This window comes from Hylobates moloch, unplaced genomic scaffold, assembly GCF_009828535.3.
Source record: "Hylobates moloch isolate HMO894 unplaced genomic scaffold, HMol_V3 SCAFFOLD_14, whole genome shotgun sequence".
Classification (NCBI taxonomy): domain Eukaryota; kingdom Metazoa; phylum Chordata; class Mammalia; order Primates; family Hylobatidae; genus Hylobates; species Hylobates moloch.
This window is the reverse complement of record NW_026652289.1, coordinates 65,181,585-65,204,253: the sequence shown is the minus strand read 5'-3', so window position 1 is coordinate 65,204,253 and position 22,669 is coordinate 65,181,585. Positions and strand designations below refer to the sequence as shown.

Genomic DNA, 22,669 nt, shown 5'->3' with positions numbered 1-22,669 from the left:
TTTTTCTATGGATGAGAAACCTAACATTCTGCCAAGAAAGCTATTAAGAGAAGGGTTTCATTCTGAAATACAAAAGATTTAATATCATGAAAAAAAATTTTTTCACAAACTTTTAGAAAACTGCCACTAGTGGCAATTTTTAACACTTCACATTTTCACAACCACTTAATAAATGGTTTTAAACAAAAATACATTAGGGCAGGCATGGTGGCTCATGCATACAATAATCCCAGCACTTTGGGAGGCCAAGGTGGGAGGACTGCTTGAGCCCAGGAGTTCGAGACCAGCCTGGGCAAACAGGGAGACCTTATCTCTACAAAAATAATAAAAATCTAGCTGAGCATAGTGTTGCACACCTGTAGTCCCAGCTACTTGGGAGGCTGGGGTAGGAGGATCCCTTGAGCGCAGGAGGCCAAGGCTGCAGTGAGCTATGATGGTGCCACTGCACTCCAGCCTGGACAACAGAACAAGACCCTGTCTCCAAAAAAAAAAAAAGCAGCAGTACCAGTTAAAAGAGAAAAATACTTGAGAGTTTTTAGTTATCCTTGGATTTACATTATCTAAAACTGCTGGGTTTTTCCTCAATTTGTACACATAACATGAGTTAACTATACTATTCATTAACAAAAGACCTTAACTCTCAATGACACTCTAAGTTGTTCCTCATGAAATTTTAAAAAAATTTTTTATGTAAGAGATATAATATCTCTTCATGTAAGAGATAAAGCATCTCGAGATATTATATCTCTTACATGCTTTATCTTAATAGGCCAAGAGGGAAAAAAAATAGAAACTTTCTATTTCAAAGTGTGTGTACACGTGTATGGGGTAAGAAGTTCTCCCTGTAACACCATTTAAACTATAGCAACTCTGTGAGCTAAAACATGGAAAATTATGTAAATAACCCCTTTCCACCATAATGGAATGTACTGTTTTTAGAATTCTATAGGACTTTTAAAAAGTCAAAATACATGACAAATGAGAAAATAACTGATTATTAACTCCTAAACATTCCCAGATTTTTAAAGGGTGTATATTTTAAAGAAAATAGTCTTCGTTTTAACTCTTCTGATAAAATGATTCTGAAATTTTTTGCAATTACATTTCAAAGACAATCAGATCTAAATACGTCAGATATAAAAACAGCTTCTTAATTTGTTTACTATGCTCTTTTTTTTTTTGAGACAGGGTCTCACTAAGATATTTACTATGTTCTTAATACTTACACTTACCTCTCTTTTTGTGAGATGCTGCCAAATCCAAATCAACATTTCGTCTGCCACTCTATTGAAAGTGAAAAGTAAATAAATAAAATTTAGTTGTGAAAAGCATTTTAAGATTAAGATTTAATAGAGTAGGTAGAAGAGAAATTTATGTAATTACAGCAATGTCTTACTTATTCATCATTCAAGCCAAACTAATAACGAAATGTCCCTAAAAACCCACTGAACATAGCTATAAGGAGGCTCAAGCACAATAACTCTGAAACACTAACTCAAAAAAGTCACATTAATTAACACTGCAGAGTAGCAGTAGTTTTTGTTAACTTTTTTCCATTGGAATCTTTGTCTTTTATCTTCCAGACACAGTATGATCTTATTAGCACCTTCCAGACGCCTAAAGCCTTGAAGTAGTGCCCTATTTTCCAAAATTACTACTCCTTCCTCTAGCTTCACGTTCTTTTCAAAACTTCCACTAGCCTTTGCTAGGTGTTTAGAGGAAGAAAATCTGGTAGTCTCCGTACTAACAGAAAAATAACAGTCCTAAACCTGGTAGTATTTGAAAAGATTTTTAAATGTCTTTTTTAAAAACCTATTACAATAGACAAATCTCAAACTGGTGAACTACAGACAGTTTAATAAAGCAGTGAAGGCTTACAAGAACAATGGAAGTATATTTCTGTGTGTTACCTGTGTATCTGGTGGGGGGGATGTAGACAACTGCCCACTTGGCCCATATGTATAGCCAACCATAAACAAATCATATATGACTTAAGCTTATGCATAGACTTGACATTACGGTATCAGCAATTTCAATTGTACTCTATCATACAATCCAAAAAGCTTGTGTCAAAGAAGGCCCGGAAGTGACAAAACAAGGCCGGGAGTGGTGGCTCACACCTGTAATCCCAGCACTTTAGAAAGCTGAGGCAGGTGGATCACTTGATCCACTTGAGCGATCCACTTGATTGCTTGAGGCCAGGAGTTCGGGACCAGCCTGGCCAACAAGGTGAAACCCCATCTCTACTAAAAATACAAAAGTTAGCTGGGTGTGGTAGCACACGCCTGTAATCCCAGCTACTTGGGAGGCTAAGGCAGGAGAATCACTTGAACCCAGGAGGCGGAGGTTGCAGTGAGCTGAGATTGCGCCACTGCACTCCAGCCAGGAGAAAAAAGAAACCAACAATGGCACCGATCTTGGCATATCGGTAAAGTGACAAAACAGATTCATTTGGAAAATGTTATATAAAATCTTTACCTGGTCACATATACAGATACATGTAACCCTGCTGCAGATAAACACACATTTTCTCATACTCACCTACCTATGTATCAACAGAAATAAGTATTATATATTCTTGGACCATCTGGTGCTGGATAAAACACCAAAGAGTCATCACAAAGCTCCTCAAGGCATCACTGTGTCAGGCAATAAAACATTTTCATTACATAGTACCTTTGCCATGAGGGCTCATGGAAGAAAACAATCTCAGGCTTCAGAACCAGAAAAATCTGGTTCTCTTGAACAATTTTGTTTTTTATCTTTTAGACATTGTGAATTATGTAACTCATTATGCTTTTCCTGTGTGGTGACCAACCTCTAGCAGAACACCACAGGATATGGGCCAAGATAAGAATACCTTATGCAGGGCTTTATTTACCTCTGTCAGCCTTTTTCAGTCCTAATTCATTCATCTACATCATCCTTTTGTAAAGTATCTGTTTTCATATGCTAAATCAAATCCTGCCAGAAATGAGGGAGCTAGGGAATAGACTAGAAGGGTGTAGCAAGAAATGTTAGTAAAAATGACACCTGTCAAACAGTTAAACTTAGGGTTGGTATTCTCTGTTTTAGCAAACAGAGAATAACAGTAGATAACATGTCATATAATACATTTTATGAAAGAAGGTTAAAACAAAGATTTGAAATTAAAGTGGTTAACTTCAAACATTTTAAAAAGCGTTTCATTCACAAACAATTCAGAGTAAATAAGGTATCAAAGATATGAATGGTGATCTTAAATAACCTCATATAGTATAGAAGGGTAACATATTTCAGCTGGAAAACCCAAACTGTCCCAAGTGCTTGCTCCTCTTCATCCATCCCAGGCTCTCTGAAGTTGAAGGCTTAGCCCATCTGCTTTCTCTCTAGTTCTTGTCTTTTCCATCTTTTGACACTATCTTTGTAATATTCCATAAGGAAAAAGGATCAAAAGTCAATCTGGTGTTTTTTGTTTGAGACAGGGTCTCACTCTGTCACCCAGGCTGGAGTGCAGTGGCACCATCTCGGCTCACTATAACCTCCGCCTCCCAGATTCAAGTGATCCTCCCACCTCAGCCTCCCAAGTAGCTGGGACAGGTGCACACCACAACACCCAGCTAATTTTTTTTTTTTGTGTTTTTTTTGTAAAAACAAGATTTTGCCATGTTCCCAGGCTGGTCTTGAACTGCTGGGCTCGAACTCCTGGCCTCAAGCAGTCCTCCCACCTCAGCCTCCCAAAGTGCTGGGGTTATAGGCGTGAGCCACTGTGCCTGGCCCAGTCTTTTTTAAAAATGGGTTTTTGGCCGGGCACAGTGGCTCACGCCTGTAATCCCAGCACTTTGGGAGGCTGAGGCGGGCGGATCATGAAGTCAGGAGATCAAGACCATCCTGGCTGACGGTGAAACCCCATCTCTACTAAAAATACAAAAAAAAAAATTAGCCGGGCGTGGTGGCGGGCGCCTCTAGTCCCAGCCACTCGGGAGGCTGAGGCAGGAGAATGGCATGAACCCGGGAGGCAGAGCTTGCAGTGAGCAGAGATCGCGCCACTGCACTCCAGCCTGGGTGACTGAGCGGGACTCGTCTCAAAAAATAAATAAATAAATAAAAATGTTTTTTTTTAGTCTTTTTACAAATTTTCTAACAACTAAGTGAACAACCAGAAAACATAATAATCTTAACAATTAAATCTAAGCTCAATCCTCCTCCACTGATCTGTTGTCCCCATTTATAATTTTCCAGATGTTTTAAATTGTATTACCAAATTTATTCTTCACAACACAGTTGAGGCAACTACAACAGGCATTATTCTCCATTTCAAAGATAAAGAAACTGGAGCTCAGGAAGGTTAAATGTCTTGTACAGGTCAAAGTCCGTAGTGAGTTTTAACCCTATTCTGAGTCAGATTTCATAGCTGATTTCTCAAAAGTACGCCACTTTAATTTTACCCATCCTCCTTTCTATATTTTCATTTCAGTTGAAAGGAGTTATTAATCATTTACAATATGTAAAGCACTGTGTAGGAGATATCAGCGGCATTTAGGAAAAATAAAAACCAAAAAATCCTAGATTTCTAGTGGGTTTACTGGGAAGACATACTAATAATACATAAATAAGTCCAACATAAGACAAACAGTGTTGTCATGGGACAACTGGGAGAGTAAGGTAGCTGGGAAAGCTTTCTGGAAGAGGTAACATTTTAGACAGTCCTTCAGGGAAAGACAGGACATCAGCAAGGAAGCCTAGGAGAACTTTTAAGGCAAACAGTGCTTTAGCAAAGGCTCAAGAGGTATGTTTGGGGTCTGGCAGATGAACTACTATGGCAAAAATGCAGACCACTGCAGAAGAATACTGGTTCCAAAAGCAGGCAGGTGACACTTCCCAGAATCTTTGATTTCCGAGTAGGCAGTGCAGTCACTCCTAGATTTGATCAGTCTGTAATTTGGACTTGCGTGGACTAGCTGGCTCTCTGCAGTAAGACGAGATGTTTGAGTAGGAAAGTAGCACGATCAGAAGGTAGGTGTTTTGTTGTGTGTGTTTCCAAGAGTCCTAATTTGGAAAGAAGTGTCTAAGGAGCAAAACTGGAAAAAGTAGGGGGACCAGTTTGAAAATACCTACTCCAGAAACAGGTAATAGAGCGCGTCAATTAAAGAAAGGAAAAAACCGAATGCATGTGGAAATTTTGCCAAAATAGATTAGACAGTTATTTATAAATTCAAAAATAATTTCCTGACTACCTACCACATGCTATTATAGGTGCTTGGGATACAGAAGTGAATAAAACAGCAAAAAATTCCTGTCCTTAAAGAGCTTATATTCTAATGTAGACTATAACTGATCAATGAATAACTAAGTTATACATTAAGTGATTGGTGCCCCAGAAAAAAACAGAGCAAGGCAAGGGGGACAGGAAGTGACTATTTGGAAAAGAAGGAAAATTGCCATTTTAAATAGGGTGGTCAGCATAGGCTTCACGGAAAAAGTAACATCGGAATGAAGACTTGAAGAAAGAGAGGGAGTTAGCCATGCAGGCAATAGCATTACAGTCCTAAAAAACAGCCAGTTAAGGCCGTAAAGCGAACTTGTGTTGTAGATTCACGGAACAGCTAAGAGTCCAGTGTGGCAGAAGGAGAATCATTGAGGAGAGTAACAGAAGAGATCAGAGAGGTAGTGGGACCAGACCATGTAGAGCCTATAGACCCCTGTAAGGACTTAGACTTCTAGTCTGAGAAAAGGGAAGTCATTGCAGGACTCTGAGCAGAGAAATGACATGATCTATGTTTTAAAGTTATCGCAGGGTTGGGAGCTCGGTGCAGTGGCTCACACCTGTAATCTGAACACTTTGGGAGGCTGAAGCAGGAAGATTACTTGAGGCCAGGAGTTTAAGACCAGCCTGGGCAACAGAGCAAGACATAAAAATTTAAAAAATTAGCCAGACACGGTGGCACATGCCTGTAATCTCAGCTACTCGGGAGGCTGAGGCAGGAGGATTGCTTGAGCTCAGGAGTTCGAGGCTGCAGTGAGCAGCCTGAACTCCAGCCTGAGTGACAGGGTAAGATCCTGTCTCAAAAAAAAGTAAATTATCACAGAGTTAGGAGACTAGATAATGAGTCAGATTGATCAGATTTAAAAAATTAATTGACAGAGAAATAAATGAGCACAGGAATCTCACTAGACTATAAGACTGGGAGTGTGAAGTGGAAGCACAGAGATATTAATGCAGATGAAGGAGAAAAGCAGGAAGTATAAGCAAAATGTCATGATACAATGAAACATAAAGACACTGTTCAACTTTCCTTAGATGAGGAATCCTTTATGGAAGCTTTTTTAAAACAATAACTTATTCTTTATGCAGCACTTTATACTTTTTCAAAAATATTTTCATATCTCTTATCTCAGTTCACACAATAGAGGAATTTCAGAATTAAACATGGAGCTTATACATAAGTCCATCTCAAACGCTAGCATTTCTCTATGAGCTGTCACATGATATGAGCAAGATCCCACAGCTCTTTAACACTAGAATCGAGACCAGAAGCCAAGTCTGACACATCACCATATACACAACAGGCACTACCATCTTCATATCACACATAAGACACTAAAGCCCAGGGAGGTCATAGCTCATATAGAATCACACACAAGGCAGAGGAACAACCAAATTGAAAACCTAGCTATCAATTAACTCCAAGTCCAAAGTTCCTCAAGTAGAAGCAATCCTCTAAATAGTTTTCGCTTTATATTTTACCAGTGACACTGTAGCATACCTTTACCTTACTTCCTTTTTATATAAATTAGCATCTTATTTATCTTTACCCTAAATGCCTGCAGTCCAGGTTCTGAGGCTTTTTTGATAGTTAACAGAGCTGTTAAAAGATTTTGAGTAGAGGAGGTATAAACAGATCTGTACTTTAGATATATTAGTCTAGTGAAATGTGGAAGGTGGGCACAAGGCAAGAAGTGAGGCAACCAGTTTCAAGGCTTCTGCACACATCCACTCAAAAGAGAAAGTTTAAAACACAGCAGTGGCAGAAGGAAAGGGAGAGGAGAGGACATTGGAGACACATTAACGGTAAAATTTTTAAGACTTAACTGGATTGGGAAGGGGTGGAGAATAAAGGGATCAGGAGATAAGAAAAAAAAGAGTCAAGGATGATCCCAAGTTTCTTGCTTGGATAGTTAATGTACCACCTACTAAAATAGGGAATAAAAGAGAAACAGGTTTGGAGAGAGACAAGTTCACTTGTAGATGGGTTAAGACTGGGGTAACCCAACTCATTAGGGTGGAATGTCCATCAAAGAGTCAGATATATGAATTTAGAGTTTAAAAAGAAGTCGGAACAAGAGATTGAAACCATTAACACATATGTGGTAAACATATATGCAATATAGTTATTTCTCTTAAAGTTCTTTTTGAAAAAAGTTTTTATATGTCTAAAACAAACATATTACTTACTCTAACCAAAGCCTTACGTATCTACACCTTGAAAACAAAAATCTTTCTTTACTGAATCTGGGTATACCTACCAGTGCATAACCCTCTTCATCTGATTCAGGCTGAGACAAATCAGATTCACTCCTCGATTTGATCAGTCTATAATTTGGACTTGCGTGGACTAGCCGGCTCTCTGCAGTAAGACTTTCACTCCTGTCTCACATGTACAAAAAAAAAAAGTTTTTTGATTTAGGACTGTTAGTGAACATAAAATTGAATGGAATTGGAGCACAGAGATAATATACACACACAGTGAGGAGTAATGTCAATTGACAGGAAATCCTGACTCTTGTCTGAGCACAAAGCCCTTCTCAAAATAATTTGCATGTCACTAAACTACAGAGCGATGCAAGTAACTTCACATGCTTTTTCACTGCTGTTGTTTATATATATGAAAAACTGTGCCTCCTCATTCAGTCAGAAATTTATAGCCCATGCTGAATCAGTATCAGTATTTACTTTAAATTCATCCTAGTCAATTTGCATTTCTTCTTTCATGTCTATGTTAACATCAGAACACTGTAACTTTGGAAACAAACCATTTCAGTGCATAAAGTAACAAAGGGAAGTGAGTAGGTCATGTTTTCAGTGTCTAGTCAGTCCCACCTGGTCATAAGTCCACCCCCTTCAGAGGCACTTGTTGAAGGTTGCTGCAACTGTCCTTCTTCTCTTCGCTTCTGAAGCTCATCTATCACAGGACTTACTCCTAATATTAACAGGGCACACCGATGGATCACGGAGTTGCATGCAGCAGTGTACACATCCTGACCCTCAGGAAGGTCTGTGCTGACCCTTCGCTCTTGCTGAGACTGAGGAGGTGGATCATCAGCTCGAGCCCCAGACCCTGCCCCACTGTTCATTCTATCTCGGTCTCGGCTACGAGCTACTTCACGTGCTGAGAGGAAACACTGAAAGATTTCTGTAACATGCAACACAAAAACAAGGTCTTAACACATGGGGAGAGAAAAGCAAAGAAAATAACAATAAAAATAGTCAAAAAGTTTGGACCAAAAACTTACTGAAAGAGGGAAAAATTTTTTTTAGACATTATATACAACATAGTTAACTTAGTTAAAAATTACATTTAAAATATATTAAAATACCGTATTTTCATAAAAATTACATTAGGAAGTACTAATCTGCCTTTATAGAATTTTAATGTAATCACATTTCAAATGTTATTAATGAATTAGATCAGTTATTTTCAACGTATGGTCCCAGACCAGCAGTACCCACATCATCTGGTTAGAAATGCAAATTATCAGGCCCACCCCAGACCTTCTGAATCAGAACCTCTAGGAGGGGGACCCAGCAATCTGTGTTTTAAAGGCCCTTCAGCTGATTTTGAAACCCACAAAAGCCTGTGAAGCACAAGGTTAGGTAAAAATAACTGCTTATTTCTAAAACGTTCACAAGCTTGGTATGAAAAATGTGAAGTTTCAAAAGAAAAAAAAAAAACGGACAAAATTTAAGTTATATTAGTTACAACAAAAAATCCTCTTTCCCCTTCCAAAGTCCATATAATCCCTAACATCCACACTTTGCTGTACCTTAAACACATTAAATAAGCACTGTCACTAAAGGTCTTTGCTGAAACAGAATTTAGTTTTAATATATGGGGCAAGATTGCCTCCAGAGTGAGATGGCATCACCAGGAATACCCATCTGACGCCAGCCTTTCCATCAGTGGAGTTAACAAGGTTCTGATGCAGTGGTAGATATTTCACATTAGAAAAGAAATTTTTTGCACAAATTTGGAGTGAAGACAGTATTCTTCTTTTTTTCCTTTTTCTGTTTTTTTTTTTTTTTGAAGATGGAGTCTCACTCTGTCGCCCAGGCTGGAGTGCAGTGGCACGATCTCGGCTGACTGCAACCTCCGCCCCCAGGTTCAAGCGATTCTCCTGCCTCAGCCTCCTGAGTAGCTGGTATTACAGACACGCGCCACCACGCCCAGCTAATTTTTTGTATCTTTAGTAGAGACGGGGTTTCACCATGTTGGCCAGTCTGGTCTCGAACTCCTGACCTCTTGATCCGCCTGCCTCGGCCTCCCAAAGTGCTGGGATTACAGGCGTGAGCCACCGCGCATGGCCCAAAGACGGTTCTTTTTTTTTTTTTTTTTTTTTGTGGGGTACCCTAGCACTAGTTTTATTAAAACACAACTCCTAGTTTATGTTATTACCATGATCTTTTAAAGGACTCTGTGAGTTGGCCACTGCCAAGGAATCTTACCAAGGTGACATACACTATTTCAGCATGAAGAATTTAATGCTACTTTCAAGAAGGTTCTTGATAATGCAAATTGTAATGGATTTAACTTGAAATTCAAAGTTTTGAGTGTTTAGAACTAAGTATTAATAAGCACATCATATAGCATAATCTCAATGGGGTATAATATTGATGCCATTAGAAAGGCCATTTGTTATGACAGGTATGAGGACAGATGATTTACTGGCTGTGTGATGTTATGTAACATGTTGAACCTCCCTGAGCCTTAGTTTCCTCAACTGAGAAACAGAGATAATGCTTGTTTCACAGAATTATTAAAATCAAATTATTCTTAATGGGAAACCAGGCCAAAAAAGTTGGTAAAATACTAAATTCATCAGTTAATATGGAAGTACAAACTTTAAAAACTGATCTGTATATTTTATAAAATTGTGACAATATTTTCGTTATGCTATTAAAAGACCCTTATTTCCACAAAAATCAAAGCAATAAGCCCTCTGAGTCCAGAGCTAGAAATCAATTAAAGTGGTTAAGAGAATGGTCATTGGTGTTTGGGGCAGACCTGGTTCTAATTCTAGCTGCTACTAACTGTGGCCTAAGTCATACAATTTTGCATCCTTAAACCTTAATTCATCCATCTTTAGAATGAGGTAGTACTAGAACTTTAGACAGTTATGATAATGAGCTAATCTATGTAAAGAACTTGACCAGTGCCTGGCATATATAGGTGCTCTAAAAGCATAGCTAGTTTAAAAAGTATTAGCTCCCAGATGACTATCATTCTTTTATTGTAATTGAGGGTTATACTTTACTATATTTTCACCTTCAGTCTGCTTCCAGGAATTTCTAAACTAAGTTTATATTCAAGTGTAAAAGTTCCCTCAGCCTAGGTTTTTAAAATACAATTATTTTCCTTCCCCATCTCCAACTCCCTTTACTCCATTTGGATCTTTTTCCTTTTATTTAAATCATGTTTAATCTTGTTTCAAGCCCCCTCAAAAATCATTTTTAGAAGTATGCAGAACACAAATAAGTTGATAATAAAGTAAGTGCCAAGTTAATTGACAGATACAGACAATCTCAAAACCAAAGGCATTGCTGATCATAATGTTTTAGGGTACAGATTGAATGCACACTCTAACTGGAAATAGCCAAATCACTCAAAAGACACTAATAAATGTTTTAAAAGCTTTGACACTTCTCTTTAAACATATAAATAATTACCTTTAAAAACTATCTGTAGCCTTGGAATACTAAGGTATGAAAAATTTTATGCACCCAGTCAATAGCAGTCTCATGTATATTCTTGCTCCCTATCGAAACAGTAGTGTAGTCAGTGGGTGAAATTTATAATTTTGAAAGTTCCACACATGGAAAACAATATGGCTCTCCTAATAGGCATAGAAAGGGGCTCTCTTCCTCACCGCTCAGAGGTCTTCGAGGCTGGTGGACAACTTGTTGCCCCAGAGGACATATTTTGAATGGCCCTATCCGATGACTCATGAGTTTTATTTCACGCATGAGGCTCAGTGAAGCAGGTACTGACATTCCTGCTTCCAGAGCTTCTCAGCCCTGAATATGTAATCCAAAAGCATCGGAATAGTACTAGCACAGTTGTAGGAGCCCCTGAAATGTCAGCTAATACAAATTGAGATCACCAGCAGAATATAAAGTCCTTTTAGAAAAACTATGGAGAAACTTTGCCTTTCTCTTTCAAGTTAGTTCCCCTATCAGAAAGCATGCCACAGTTTGTATCTAGAAAGTAAGAAGGGTATACTCACTGCCAGCTGTCATCACTTCATGTTCCCGTTCCTCCTCTTCATCCTCTGGCTCCGGATGCCCCTCTTCCCGGTCTCTCTCAGCCTGTTCTTCCATTTCAGCTTCTTCATCAATAGTTCGAGTAAATGAATGCTCCTGAGGATCAACATCTGCAGAGTCCTGGTTTTCTGATATCTTAAAGAAATTATCAGAAGCTACACTAAATACATTTTTTCCAAAATATTTTTAAAACTTTAAAAAACCTTTAATTTTTTATCATGGAAAATGTTGTTGATATCAGTAATAACACATGAACTTCACTACAAAAACCCAAAAGATACACTAGATAAATCTTAAAGATTAGAAATAATGTATATATACAAAATACATACAGACACATATATGCTCTTCCTTCCTCATTATTTTGATTAAAATGTCATGCTGTAAATTTATTCATATCTATATTGCTATTCAGCTATAAATTCCTACAGAGCTGCAACTTAGTAAGTTGTGATGAACACGATACCAAGCATAAGAGGTAATTAAAGCAGAGAATTTTGATTCCATTCCATTTTCTTCAAGTTGTTTATGTTACTATTACTCTGCATAAATGTTTAATAATTCTAAATTTAAAACAGTATTGGTTTTAATTTTTTTTCTTTAACTTTGCCCCTGAACAAACCAAAAATTAGAAATCTGCTGAGGACAATGTTGACTTGATTTCCCACAGTGGTTACTACCTAGCAGTCTCTAGACAAAGGAAAGAATCCGTAAAACAGATACTCAGACAGTCATAAATACCATTCAATATAAAACACAAATGAAAAATTTTAATTATAACATCAGATCCATCATAAAAGTTACCTGTGACTCATGACCATTAAATAACTTAAGAGTTTTACAGAGATGGGGATACTTAGTCAGACTCACACAGTACATGTCATTTATCCCCATATATGAGTTTCAAATCTGAGCCTCAACAACATGGCAAATTAATACATTTCATGGACTTTCAAGGTCACCAACAAACAGATCCACAAACACTAAGTCAGTATATGCCAAAAGTCTACAAACGGAGAGACAGAGTTTGTTTTTTTAAATCTAAGGACTAAATAATGGAGTGCAAAGCATCTGATTAGTTAAGTTTCAAAGTAAGCACTACAAAGATAATGTTTTATTATCCAGGCTTGCATTTATAATTTTATGATCATGTTATCAAGATTACCAAGCACTTTAGAAATTATCTCCTTTTTGCTGCAAGAACTACTTCTGGACTGTTTTTAATAAGTAGTTTCGGCCAGGTGAGGTGGCTCACGCCTATAATCCTAGCACTTTGGGAGGCCGAGGCGGGTGGATCACTTGAGGTGTTCAAAACCAGCCTGGTCAACACGGTGAGACCCCATGTCTACTAAAAATACACAAAATTAGCAGGGCGTGGTGGTGCATGCCTGTAATCCCAGCTACTTGGGAGGCTGAGGCAGGAGAATCACTTGAACCTGGGTGGTGGAGGCTGCAGTGAGCCAAGATCGTGCCACTGCACTCCAGCCTGGGTGACAGAGTGAGACTGTCTCAAAAATAAAATAAAAAATAAGGAGTTTCAATCTTCATTTCCAATGGTAGACAACTCTAATCATCAGAAGGCCTATTTTCCTAATATTCAGCTAAAATGATTCCCCATTTGATGGTTACCCTTTGGTCCTAGTTGTGTCCTCCAGAACAAGGAACACATTTATTTCCTCTCTTACAGAGAAGCTCTTTTTTAAGTATTTTTAAGGCAGCTATTATGTGACACACACACACACACACATACAACCCCCTCCTTGGTTTTCACTTCTCTAAGCTGAACATTTTTGATACTTTCTAGTCCTTGTATGACATAATTTTTGGACTTTATCAATCCAAAGTATTTCTTAATGTCCCTCATAAATTATGGCACCCCAAATTAAACAGGATAATTCAAATGTGGCCTGATCAGCACAAAGACAGAAATAACAATTCCTATGATTTGAATCATTCAATTTGTTACTAATATTTATGCAGCCAACTAAAGTTTCTTAGAACCCATATCACACTTGGTAAATGTGAAGCTAAGTAAATCTCAAATCTTTTCCTTTTTTTTTTCTGCTAGAAAAAGAACTACTCAACATGTATTGAACATATGCAATAACCAAGGCACATTTTTTTCTCACATAAACCAATTTAGAGCTAGCTCTCACAGCTTGCAGAAAAACACAGAAATTAACTGATTTCAAACTTTACCCATCTGTCCCGTGATGATGACCTTGTTTGAATAAGTTCAAGGTTCTTGCAAGCAAGTAAACGACTTCGAACTTTGTATACACAACGGTACACTTCTGATAAGTGTTTACCAGGTTGATATCTAAATGAAGAACCAAAATAGAAAAGTTACCTAATTTCTAACATCATGAGAGCAAATATTTGTCTGAGGATAGTTTTAAGTTACTTGCCGGCTTTCTCCACATGCTTGACTAAGTAAATTTGTGTGCTTCAGAAGAGCTGCAAGAACAAATCTAGACACAGTGTCCAAGAGTGACTCATTACTTAAAGTTGCACTGTCCCAATCTGAAAATAAAAATGATGCATTGACATTTAAAAGGGCTCAGAAAACAGTTCAGAGGTAATTTTTATAGCTTTAGTCATCCAACACCTGAATTTTATCATCTTTCTAAACAGTTACTTAACAAATGCACCTCATTAGATCCCACTTACTGTTCCAAGCACTGTGGATACAGCAGTGAACAAAACTAAATCCCTGATCTAACAAAGTTTATATTCTTGTTAGGAGGAGGGGGGCAGGAGAGAAAATTAAAAAGAAAACATTAAGTGACAAGTAAGTGCTATGAGGGAAAATAAAGCAGGGTAAGGAGACAGGGAGTACTGTATATGTGGGATTACTACTTTATATAAGGTGGTCTGGGAAAGTTTCTGATGAGGTTACATTTGAGCAGAGATCTAAATGAAGTGGGGGAAGACGCTTGTGAAAATGGGTCCCCTCAGAAAAAGCTAGTGCAGAGGATCTGGGATGGGTTCAAGGAGGCCAGTGTGGCTGGGGCAAACCATGCATGCACGGAATGGGTAGAAGACATCAGAGAGCTGGCTGGGGACCAGATCCCAATGGCCTTGCAGGCCAGTACAAGTCCTCCAGGTTTTACTCTGAGAAAAATGAGAAGCAGCATTAGAAGGCTTTGAACAGAGATAAAACATGATCTGACTTGTATTTTTGAAAGCTCGCTCTGCTGAGTGGAGAACTGACTTATAGGGACAGCAACAGCAGAAGTAATTATTGCAGTAATTCAAGTGAGAAATGATGATGGCTCAGAAAAACGTAAGAGCAGCGAAGGTAATGACAAGTGGCTGGAGAGTCCACATGCATTTTGAAGGTGGAATTGACAGGACTTGTTGATAGATCAGATCTGTGATGTGAGAATATGAGAGAAGTCAAAGGTAATTCTAAATGTATTTAAAATGTAGTTGGCATTTACTGAGAAAGGAAGACCACAGGAACAGTTTGGAGGGTAGGGAGCTGGAATCAGGAGTCTAGTTTTGAATACTCTCCATTAGACATTCTAGAGAAGATAGTGAGTAAACTAGTCATGTATACATGTATCTGGTATTTGACGCCACGAAAGTATATACTGTGAATACAAGTACATTTAAGTGGGTAAGAAATGAAACAACATTTCTTCAAACAGAAATGAAGACATGTAGTTGAAAACCCAAATCACAACATTAGATGATGAGGACTAGTCAGGTGCTTTTTCTTCCCATTCTTTTTTTTTTTTTTTTTTTAAGAGACAGGGTCTCACTCTGTTGTCCAGGCTAGAGTGCAGTGGTGGCTATATAGCTCACTGCAGTCTCAAACCCCTGGGCTCAGGCGATCCTCCCACCTCAGCCTCCTAAGTAGCTAGAGCTACAGGCATGAGCTACCACACTCGGCCTCTTCCCATTCTTTAATTCTATGTTGGCACACCAGTATTGTATTTTAACAATGTAGTATACTCAGTAGATTTCAAATGGGGGTGGGAGAGTTATTGTCCACTCTGCTCCCAGAGGGACTGCTAGTCTCTGTTCATTTGACAGATTTGCTAAATGTCTGGGCTACTTATAAACAAAACAAAACCAACAAAAAATGCGCTTGAAAAATTTTTAGCCTCAAATTAATTTTGGTTCTTAATTCCTTCTTAAAACTCTCATCTCCAGAGATAAAAATGTTATATGCTGGTTTTCATTTCAGTATGCCTAAGTCAGAAATTTAAGTTCAGACTTATCCCGCTTTATCAGTAAAAAAAATTGACAAGGACAAATATGCCAGATTTTAAGAAAATCTTACAGCCCACAGAGAATCTTAGAATCACAGCCTGTATAATGTACAAATTTTTTCCTCATCAGGCTCTTAAGAAATCATCCATTCCATGGAATTGCTTGCTAATCTGAGAACTGCTATGACTAAAAAATCCAACAAGACTCCATTTCAAGGAACCTAATATTCAATTTTAAAAGCAAACTAAAGTAACACTCTTTGTTGTGTTTTCAATTTAGCAGGTATTACTCTCCTGTGCCATTTTTAAAATAATGGGTTCCTTTAAAACACCTTCATTAAAGTTATGTTCATTTCATACCAAACAACAAAGAATGTTTCCACTACTCAGGAATAAAGTCTATGCTTACAGTGTATAAGCAATACAACAAACAAACCCATACAACAAGTTTTTATTCACCTTATATCTAGTTTTTTTTAGTTCTCAGTGCAAGGTAATAAGTGTTAATGTGGTATAGAAAACCTAACCGCATATCCCAAGCAAATGTTACAAATATGAAATATCAGAAAATACATCTTAGAAAGTAAACTTTTTTCCTCCTCATTACTATTTCACCTCTGGTAGGAGTCACCACAACAGAACGAATGAATAAATGATTAAGAAACAAAATGGGGCCAGGCGCCATGGCTCACACCTGTAATCCCAGCACTTTGGGAGGCTGAGGCGGATGGATCACCTGAGGTCACAAGTTCGAGACCAGCCATGGCCAACATGGCATAAACCCCATCTCTACTAAAAATACAAAAATTAGCTGGGTGTGGTGGTGCATGCCTGTAATCCCAGCTACTCGGGAGGCTGAGGCAGGAGAATCACTTGAACTCGGAAGGCAGAGGTTGCAGTGAGCTGGGATCATGCCACTGCACTCCAGCCTGGGTGACAAGAGGAGACTGTCTCAAAAAAAAAACAACAAAAAAAAAACAAAACAAAAAACAAACAAACAAACAAAAAAACCAGATGAGATTAAACGTTCAAAGGTGTCATCTTATTGGTAGATCTGAATAATATGTATCTCATTTCATTTTCTTTATAAAAAATAAAGGCCAATAAAAAGTAAAAATGTATTTATTTTTGCCATTTTGATCACACAAGAAAGAAAATCCAAAAAAAATGGACAAAATTAATGACAGAATAAGAGAATGACACAGAGAAAGAAAACTAGAGATAGGTGATTCTGAACAATCCCGATCATTGTTAAAAAAACAAAGGAGCTAAAAAGAAATCAGGTACAGTCTTTGAAAATATGTACATAAAATTAATTTTCTTTGTTGTTGTTGCTTGTTTTTTGAGACAGTCTCACTCTGTCACTCAGGTTGGAATGCAGTGGTGCAATCTCAACTCACTGCAACCTCTGCCTCCTGGGTTCAAGTGATTGTTGTGCTTTAGCCTCCCAAGTAGCTGGGATTACAGGCACATGCCACCATGACCAGCTAATTTTTTTTGTATTTTTAGTAGAGACAGAGTTTTGCCATGTTGGCCAGGCTGGTCTCGAACTCCTGGCCTCAAGTGATACCTCCCACCTCAGCCTCCCAAAGTGCTGAGATTACAGGCGTGAGCCACTGTGCCCAGCCTATAAAATTAATTTTCTTAATCAAATAATATTAGAAACTGAAATACCACCATAAACTTGCATAGTACTTTGCCACGGTACTTAATAGTATATCTTATCTCAAACTAGAATCTTCACCAGCACTCTAGAGTAGGCAACATGTTTTATAGATGAAGAAATGCTGACCGCACCTATAGCTTAGACTTCTAAGTACACATCCTTTCAGTCATTAATTAAACTAGGGCTTGCAAAGGGAAGATAATCGTTAAACAGACTCTTAAAATAGATCCATTTACATAGCATGGAATACAATAGTCTCCCTTATCCACGATCGTGCTTTTCATGGTTTCAGTTACTTGCGGTCAACTGTGGTCCAAAAATATTAAATGGAAAATTCCAGAAATAAACAATTCATAACTTTTAAATTGCATGCCCTTCTGAGTAGTATGATCAAATCTCATGAAGTCACTTACTAACCCTCTTGGTTATACAATCTACTGCTGCAGTATCACAGTGCTTGTGTTCAAGCAACCCTTATTTTACTTAATACTGGCCCCAAAATGCAAGAGTAGTGATTCAGTTAGCATATTATTGTAATTGTTCTATTTTATTATTGTTGTTGTTAATGTCTTACTATGCCTAATTTATAAATTAAACTTTACCATGGGCAAGTATGTACACACAGGAAAAAAACGTAATGTATACAGGATACGGTACTACCTGTGGTTTCAGGCAATCTACTGGGAGTCTTGGAACACATCACCCGCGGATATGGGGAGACTACTATACTTTAGTAAAATGATTACCTATAAATGTATAACATAAATCTCAATTTTCGCACAGTAGGTTTAAGTGGAATACATGTATATAAAAAATAGTTACACTATTTTCCACAAAGGGAAAAACAAATTGTTTAAAAATGTTAATACCTTTTCCTATTTAAAAAAGGGTGATCCCTATGATTTTCACTTATATATATTGCATATATATTTACGAGCATTATCAGCTAACTACAAATTTACTCCCTTTATCTTCTTTATCTTACCTTTACTAACAGCATAGTCCTGCATGCTGATCCAAAGGCTTCGGGCAGGCTCTTTAGAACAACCCAATGCCAAGTCTACATAGACAGCAATTTCAGGCCGCAATTTATAATCAAAAGGCTTCTGTTCTTCATTTCCAGAAAGTGCTACTTCTAACAGGCAACTCATACATTTATCTAAAAAAAATACTCACGTTACCAATTTTAACATCATAAATTTTGGTACTACAGATAAAATCTTACATTTATTTAATGATTATGAAATGATAAACTTTAAACCATTTTAAGTAGATGCTACCAAGGTAAAGTCCTTTAATGTTTTTCAGTTGGAGGTAGTATCAACCCTTTTACATTCTCCAAAAGGATGTGACACTCTACCAATTGTGACACTCCAAAAAAAACTCTGGCATTTTGCAGTCAAATGCTTTACCTCTGAGCTATATCCTACAACTCTGGTGTTTTGGCAGGCAGAGACCAGAGAAACTAAATGTCCTACACATGCAACAGTCTTGTATAACAAAAAACCATCTCGCTCAAAATGGAATGATATCCTCTTTGAGAAACAAGGAACCATTGAAAAAGCGACTAGACCATTTTTTAATAGACTTAAGTAAAAATAATCAGTTAAAAATGATCCACGTAAAAGATACCATGAACAATTTCTCAATTGATATTTATATTTGTACAAGTGGTTCCTAACTTTTCAGTGGGACATTTGACATTCAGAATTCATTTCACATTTAAAAAACAAACAAAACCATGTTCTAAGTGATGATGAGGTTCTTGGGCTAGTATCAAAAATCAATTTAACCCATAGTATAACTGAATTATTGTATTTTTATAATTTTACAAAGGATAATACCTTTTTCTAATACATGCAAGTAAACAAAATAAAATTTTAATAGTTTCATGATTTTGTAACTTAAAAAGTGAAAAATAACATTAAACAGAAATTGATTTTCTTCATATTAAAGGCCAGTTTAACTGAGTAAATATAACAGAAATATGAAGAGGGTAGAGATAGAGATACTTTTGTTCTCAGGAGGTCCTTTAGGACTGTCACAAGGTTAAACACTGACAGCAGTGGAACTATCTTTTTCATGTTAAATACCCCTTGAAAAACCAGAATTTTACTTTCTTTAACAAAATGTTTCATAAACACCAGTCCAACATTCATCAGCCATGGCCAAAATCACTTTCTGGTTCATAAATGAAATGATGAATGTACACTCATATTTGGAAATGGAGGAAAATCCTCAACTGCTTCCTCCACTCCCACTCTCCAACCCTCCAAATCCCAAAGCATAATCTTTCTCATTTTGTTTTGTTTTTTCTTTTCTTTTCAGCTCTCCTTTCCTTCTTTCCTCTCAGTCTCTCTTAGACTTTCCTTCAGGGACATGTTGAGTCTCTTTCTCTTATCAGAGAAATAATAAATTTTAGATCTAATAATATCATGTAGCCTGTCTAATCCAAATCATTATTTTATAGAATCAAAATTAGAAGCCTAGAGAGATTAAAGGACCAATTCTAGATAAAACAACCGGATTATGTGGGGTACCGGATAAGTCTTCATGTTCAGTCTAGGAACTAGCCTGCCAACAATATATACAAATGGAAGATGATGCAGAAGGGAAATCCTAAAGGCACTTTAAGTGGCGAAGAAAAAATTAGGACATAATATAATGTCAGCATGAAAGCAAGACAGGCTGCGAGGAAAAGAGGCTGCCATTCACTACTCACATCTGAGGGGTGCTGCACTGATAAGCCATGGTTAAGTACTCTCACAGTGCTTTACATTCTGGGAAGCAGTTTCATAACCTCCAAGCTTTGGAAGATAAGTGATGAAGCATTGAGTTAGATGACTTGCTCAAAATGAGTGATAAATATGATAGAGTAGGACCAGACCTACAATTTATATTTCCTTTGGGGGCTCTTTTCACCATACCGTGCTGCAGGATTTAACCATTTTTCTTAGGGCTCCAAGTCATAGCTCCAGATTCCCTACACTGCTAATGTTGCAATTGGTGCCTGTCAGTTCTCTATTTAGCAAACTCAGAAGTGAGAAATCTCCAACTGAGGTACAAACAGGCATGTATTTTAAATGCTGCAGAGAAGCACATTACCCAACTGAGGAGTGTCCATTTCTACACCATCACTGAACAGTGGCGTTTTCATCCAATATGCAGTGTCCTGTTCCTCTGGAGACACAGGGGAGCCCTGAAGCATGCCACCAAGACACCGCCCAATAAGGAGAGCAATTGTTCTTTCTAGATCCACAAGCCATACCCAGGACTGAGCTGGCTGAGGTAATGGCAGACCAGCAGGATCGATTAGTTCTGGCCCTCCTAAAGACAAAATCATTAGTTATTGTGTCTTTATCTGGTACTTTTAAGATTCAAAATATTTCTAAGAGTCTCCTACTGTACTGCAATAAGATACTGATGCAAAATATTTTATGATGAAAACACAAATTATAATACTTTCTGTATTTTTTCTCTTTACCAGACTGATTTAAAATAATATCCAGAGAAGTTATGCTATCAAATAAAATTTTCTTTGGTAAAGTTACTAATTTTAAGATAAACATTAAAACAACATATGACAACATTATTCCAATCAATTATATTCCTACTTTTCATTATCCAGATCAAAATTCACTATCTTTGGGTAGTATTCTGAGTTTATTCCTCCAAAATCAACACACAAATTTATCCATTAAAATGACATTCAAGATTGTTTAATGCTTTTTAAGTCTTGAATTCAGAATTGTCTTAATACTAAGATCCAGACCCATGCTTTCTTTTTTCTGGGGGGCGGGGGTAGGGGGGAGCGGACAGAGTCTCGTTCTGTCACCCAGGCTGGAGTGCAGTGGCATGATCTTGGGTCACTGAAACCTCTGCCTCCCAGGTTCAAGCGATTCTCCTGTCTCAGCCTCCCAAGTAGCCGGGAGTATAGGTGTGCACCACAGTGCCTGGCTAATTTTTGTATTTTTAGTAGAGATGGGGTTTCGCTATGTTGGCCAGGCTGGTCTTGTACTCCTAACCTCAGGTGATCTGGCAGCCTCAGCCTCCCAAAATGCTGGGATTATAGGCATGAGCCATCATGCCCGGCCCAGATCCATGCTTTCTTATTGTACATTTGTTTTTAAAAGTTCTTGACTTCACGAAATGACAGCTATAAGGAACACATACCAATGAAACAAAAACAGAGATTGAAAAATCCAAAAAGTAGTTATTTGAAATGATAATGGATAAGTTATCTAAAAGGAAAATGGATAAACGATTAATAAAATTACTCAAGAAAAAAAGATGGCACAAATTCAAAAAATAGGAATAAAGAGGATATAACCATAGATATACTAGAGATTTTTTAAAACCATGAATATTATAAACAACTTTATGCCAATAAATTTGACAATCAACAAAATAATATTCCTAGAAATATATATATATTTCCAAAATGGACTTGAGAAGAAACATAAGATGGAAGGGAATACTAATCACTAAAGAATGAGAATTGCCAGAGTCTGTCTACAAACAAAACACCAGGGCCAGATAGTTTCATAGATAAATTCTTCTAAAACTTCAGGAAGAGATAACTCCTATCTTACACAAATTATTTCAGTGAACAGGAATAAAAGGAAGTTCCGCGTTCATGCTATGAGATTAGTATAATTTTGGTAGTAAAAACTAGGAGAGGATAGCATGAAAAAATAAAATTATAGAAAAATATCAGTTATAACCACAGATGAAAAAAATAAAATGACACCTTACTCACCTGATAGAAATAGACTGAATCTTAGCAAGTTCTGAGACGCTTTAGAAAAGAATAAACTGGCCGGGCGCGGTGGCTCCCGTCTGTAATCCCAGCACTTTGGGAGGCTGAGGTGGGCAGATCACGAGGTCAGGAGTTCAAGAACAGCCTGGCCAACATGGTGAAACCCCGTCTCTACTAAAATTACAAAAATTAGCTGGATGTGGTGGTGCATGCCTGTAATCCCAGCTACTCAGGAGGCTGAGGCAGAAGAATCACTTGAACCCAGGAGGCAGAGGTTGCAATGAGGCGAGATCGTGCCACTGCACTCCAGCCTGGGCGACAGAGCGAGACTCCATCTCAAAAAAAGAAAAAAAGGAAAGAATAAACTTGGAATAACTCCATATAAAGCCTACTCAACATCCTGATATGGTTGTAAATTTGACACTTGGACTAAGTGACACTTGATCACTGAACTGCATAATGTTAAAATAAGATAGGCCCTCAAGGTCATCTTTCCAACCCCAATG

General features: G+C 37.6%; 1 protein-coding gene across 10 annotated transcripts in view; it reads right to left on the bottom strand.

Moving 5' to 3' along the window:
- The window catches only part of HERC1 (HECT and RLD domain containing E3 ubiquitin protein ligase family member 1), a 241,425-nt gene that overhangs the window by 107,987 nt on the left and 110,769 nt on the right, over positions 1 to 22,669 (bottom strand). For 8 of the 10 annotated variants that reach the window (XM_032174831.2, XM_032174833.2, XM_032174835.2 and 5 more), the window contains exons 18-25: positions 20,510 to 20,731; positions 18,390 to 18,563; positions 13,927 to 14,041; positions 13,718 to 13,838; positions 11,482 to 11,653; positions 8,081 to 8,420; positions 7,507 to 7,627; positions 1,233 to 1,284 (exon numbers count right to left, since the gene is read on the bottom strand). In XM_032174831.2, the coding sequence (XP_032030722.1) occupies positions 1,233 to 1,284; positions 7,507 to 7,627; positions 8,081 to 8,420; positions 11,482 to 11,653; positions 13,718 to 13,838; positions 13,927 to 14,041; positions 18,390 to 18,563; positions 20,510 to 20,731 (1,317 nt within the window). The remainder of the gene's footprint in view (positions 1 to 1,232; positions 1,285 to 7,506; positions 7,628 to 8,080; positions 8,421 to 11,481; positions 11,654 to 13,717; positions 13,839 to 13,926; positions 14,042 to 18,389; positions 18,564 to 20,509; positions 20,732 to 22,669) is intronic. The other 2 variants (XM_058427817.1, XM_032174838.2) reach the window with 1 other exon arrangement.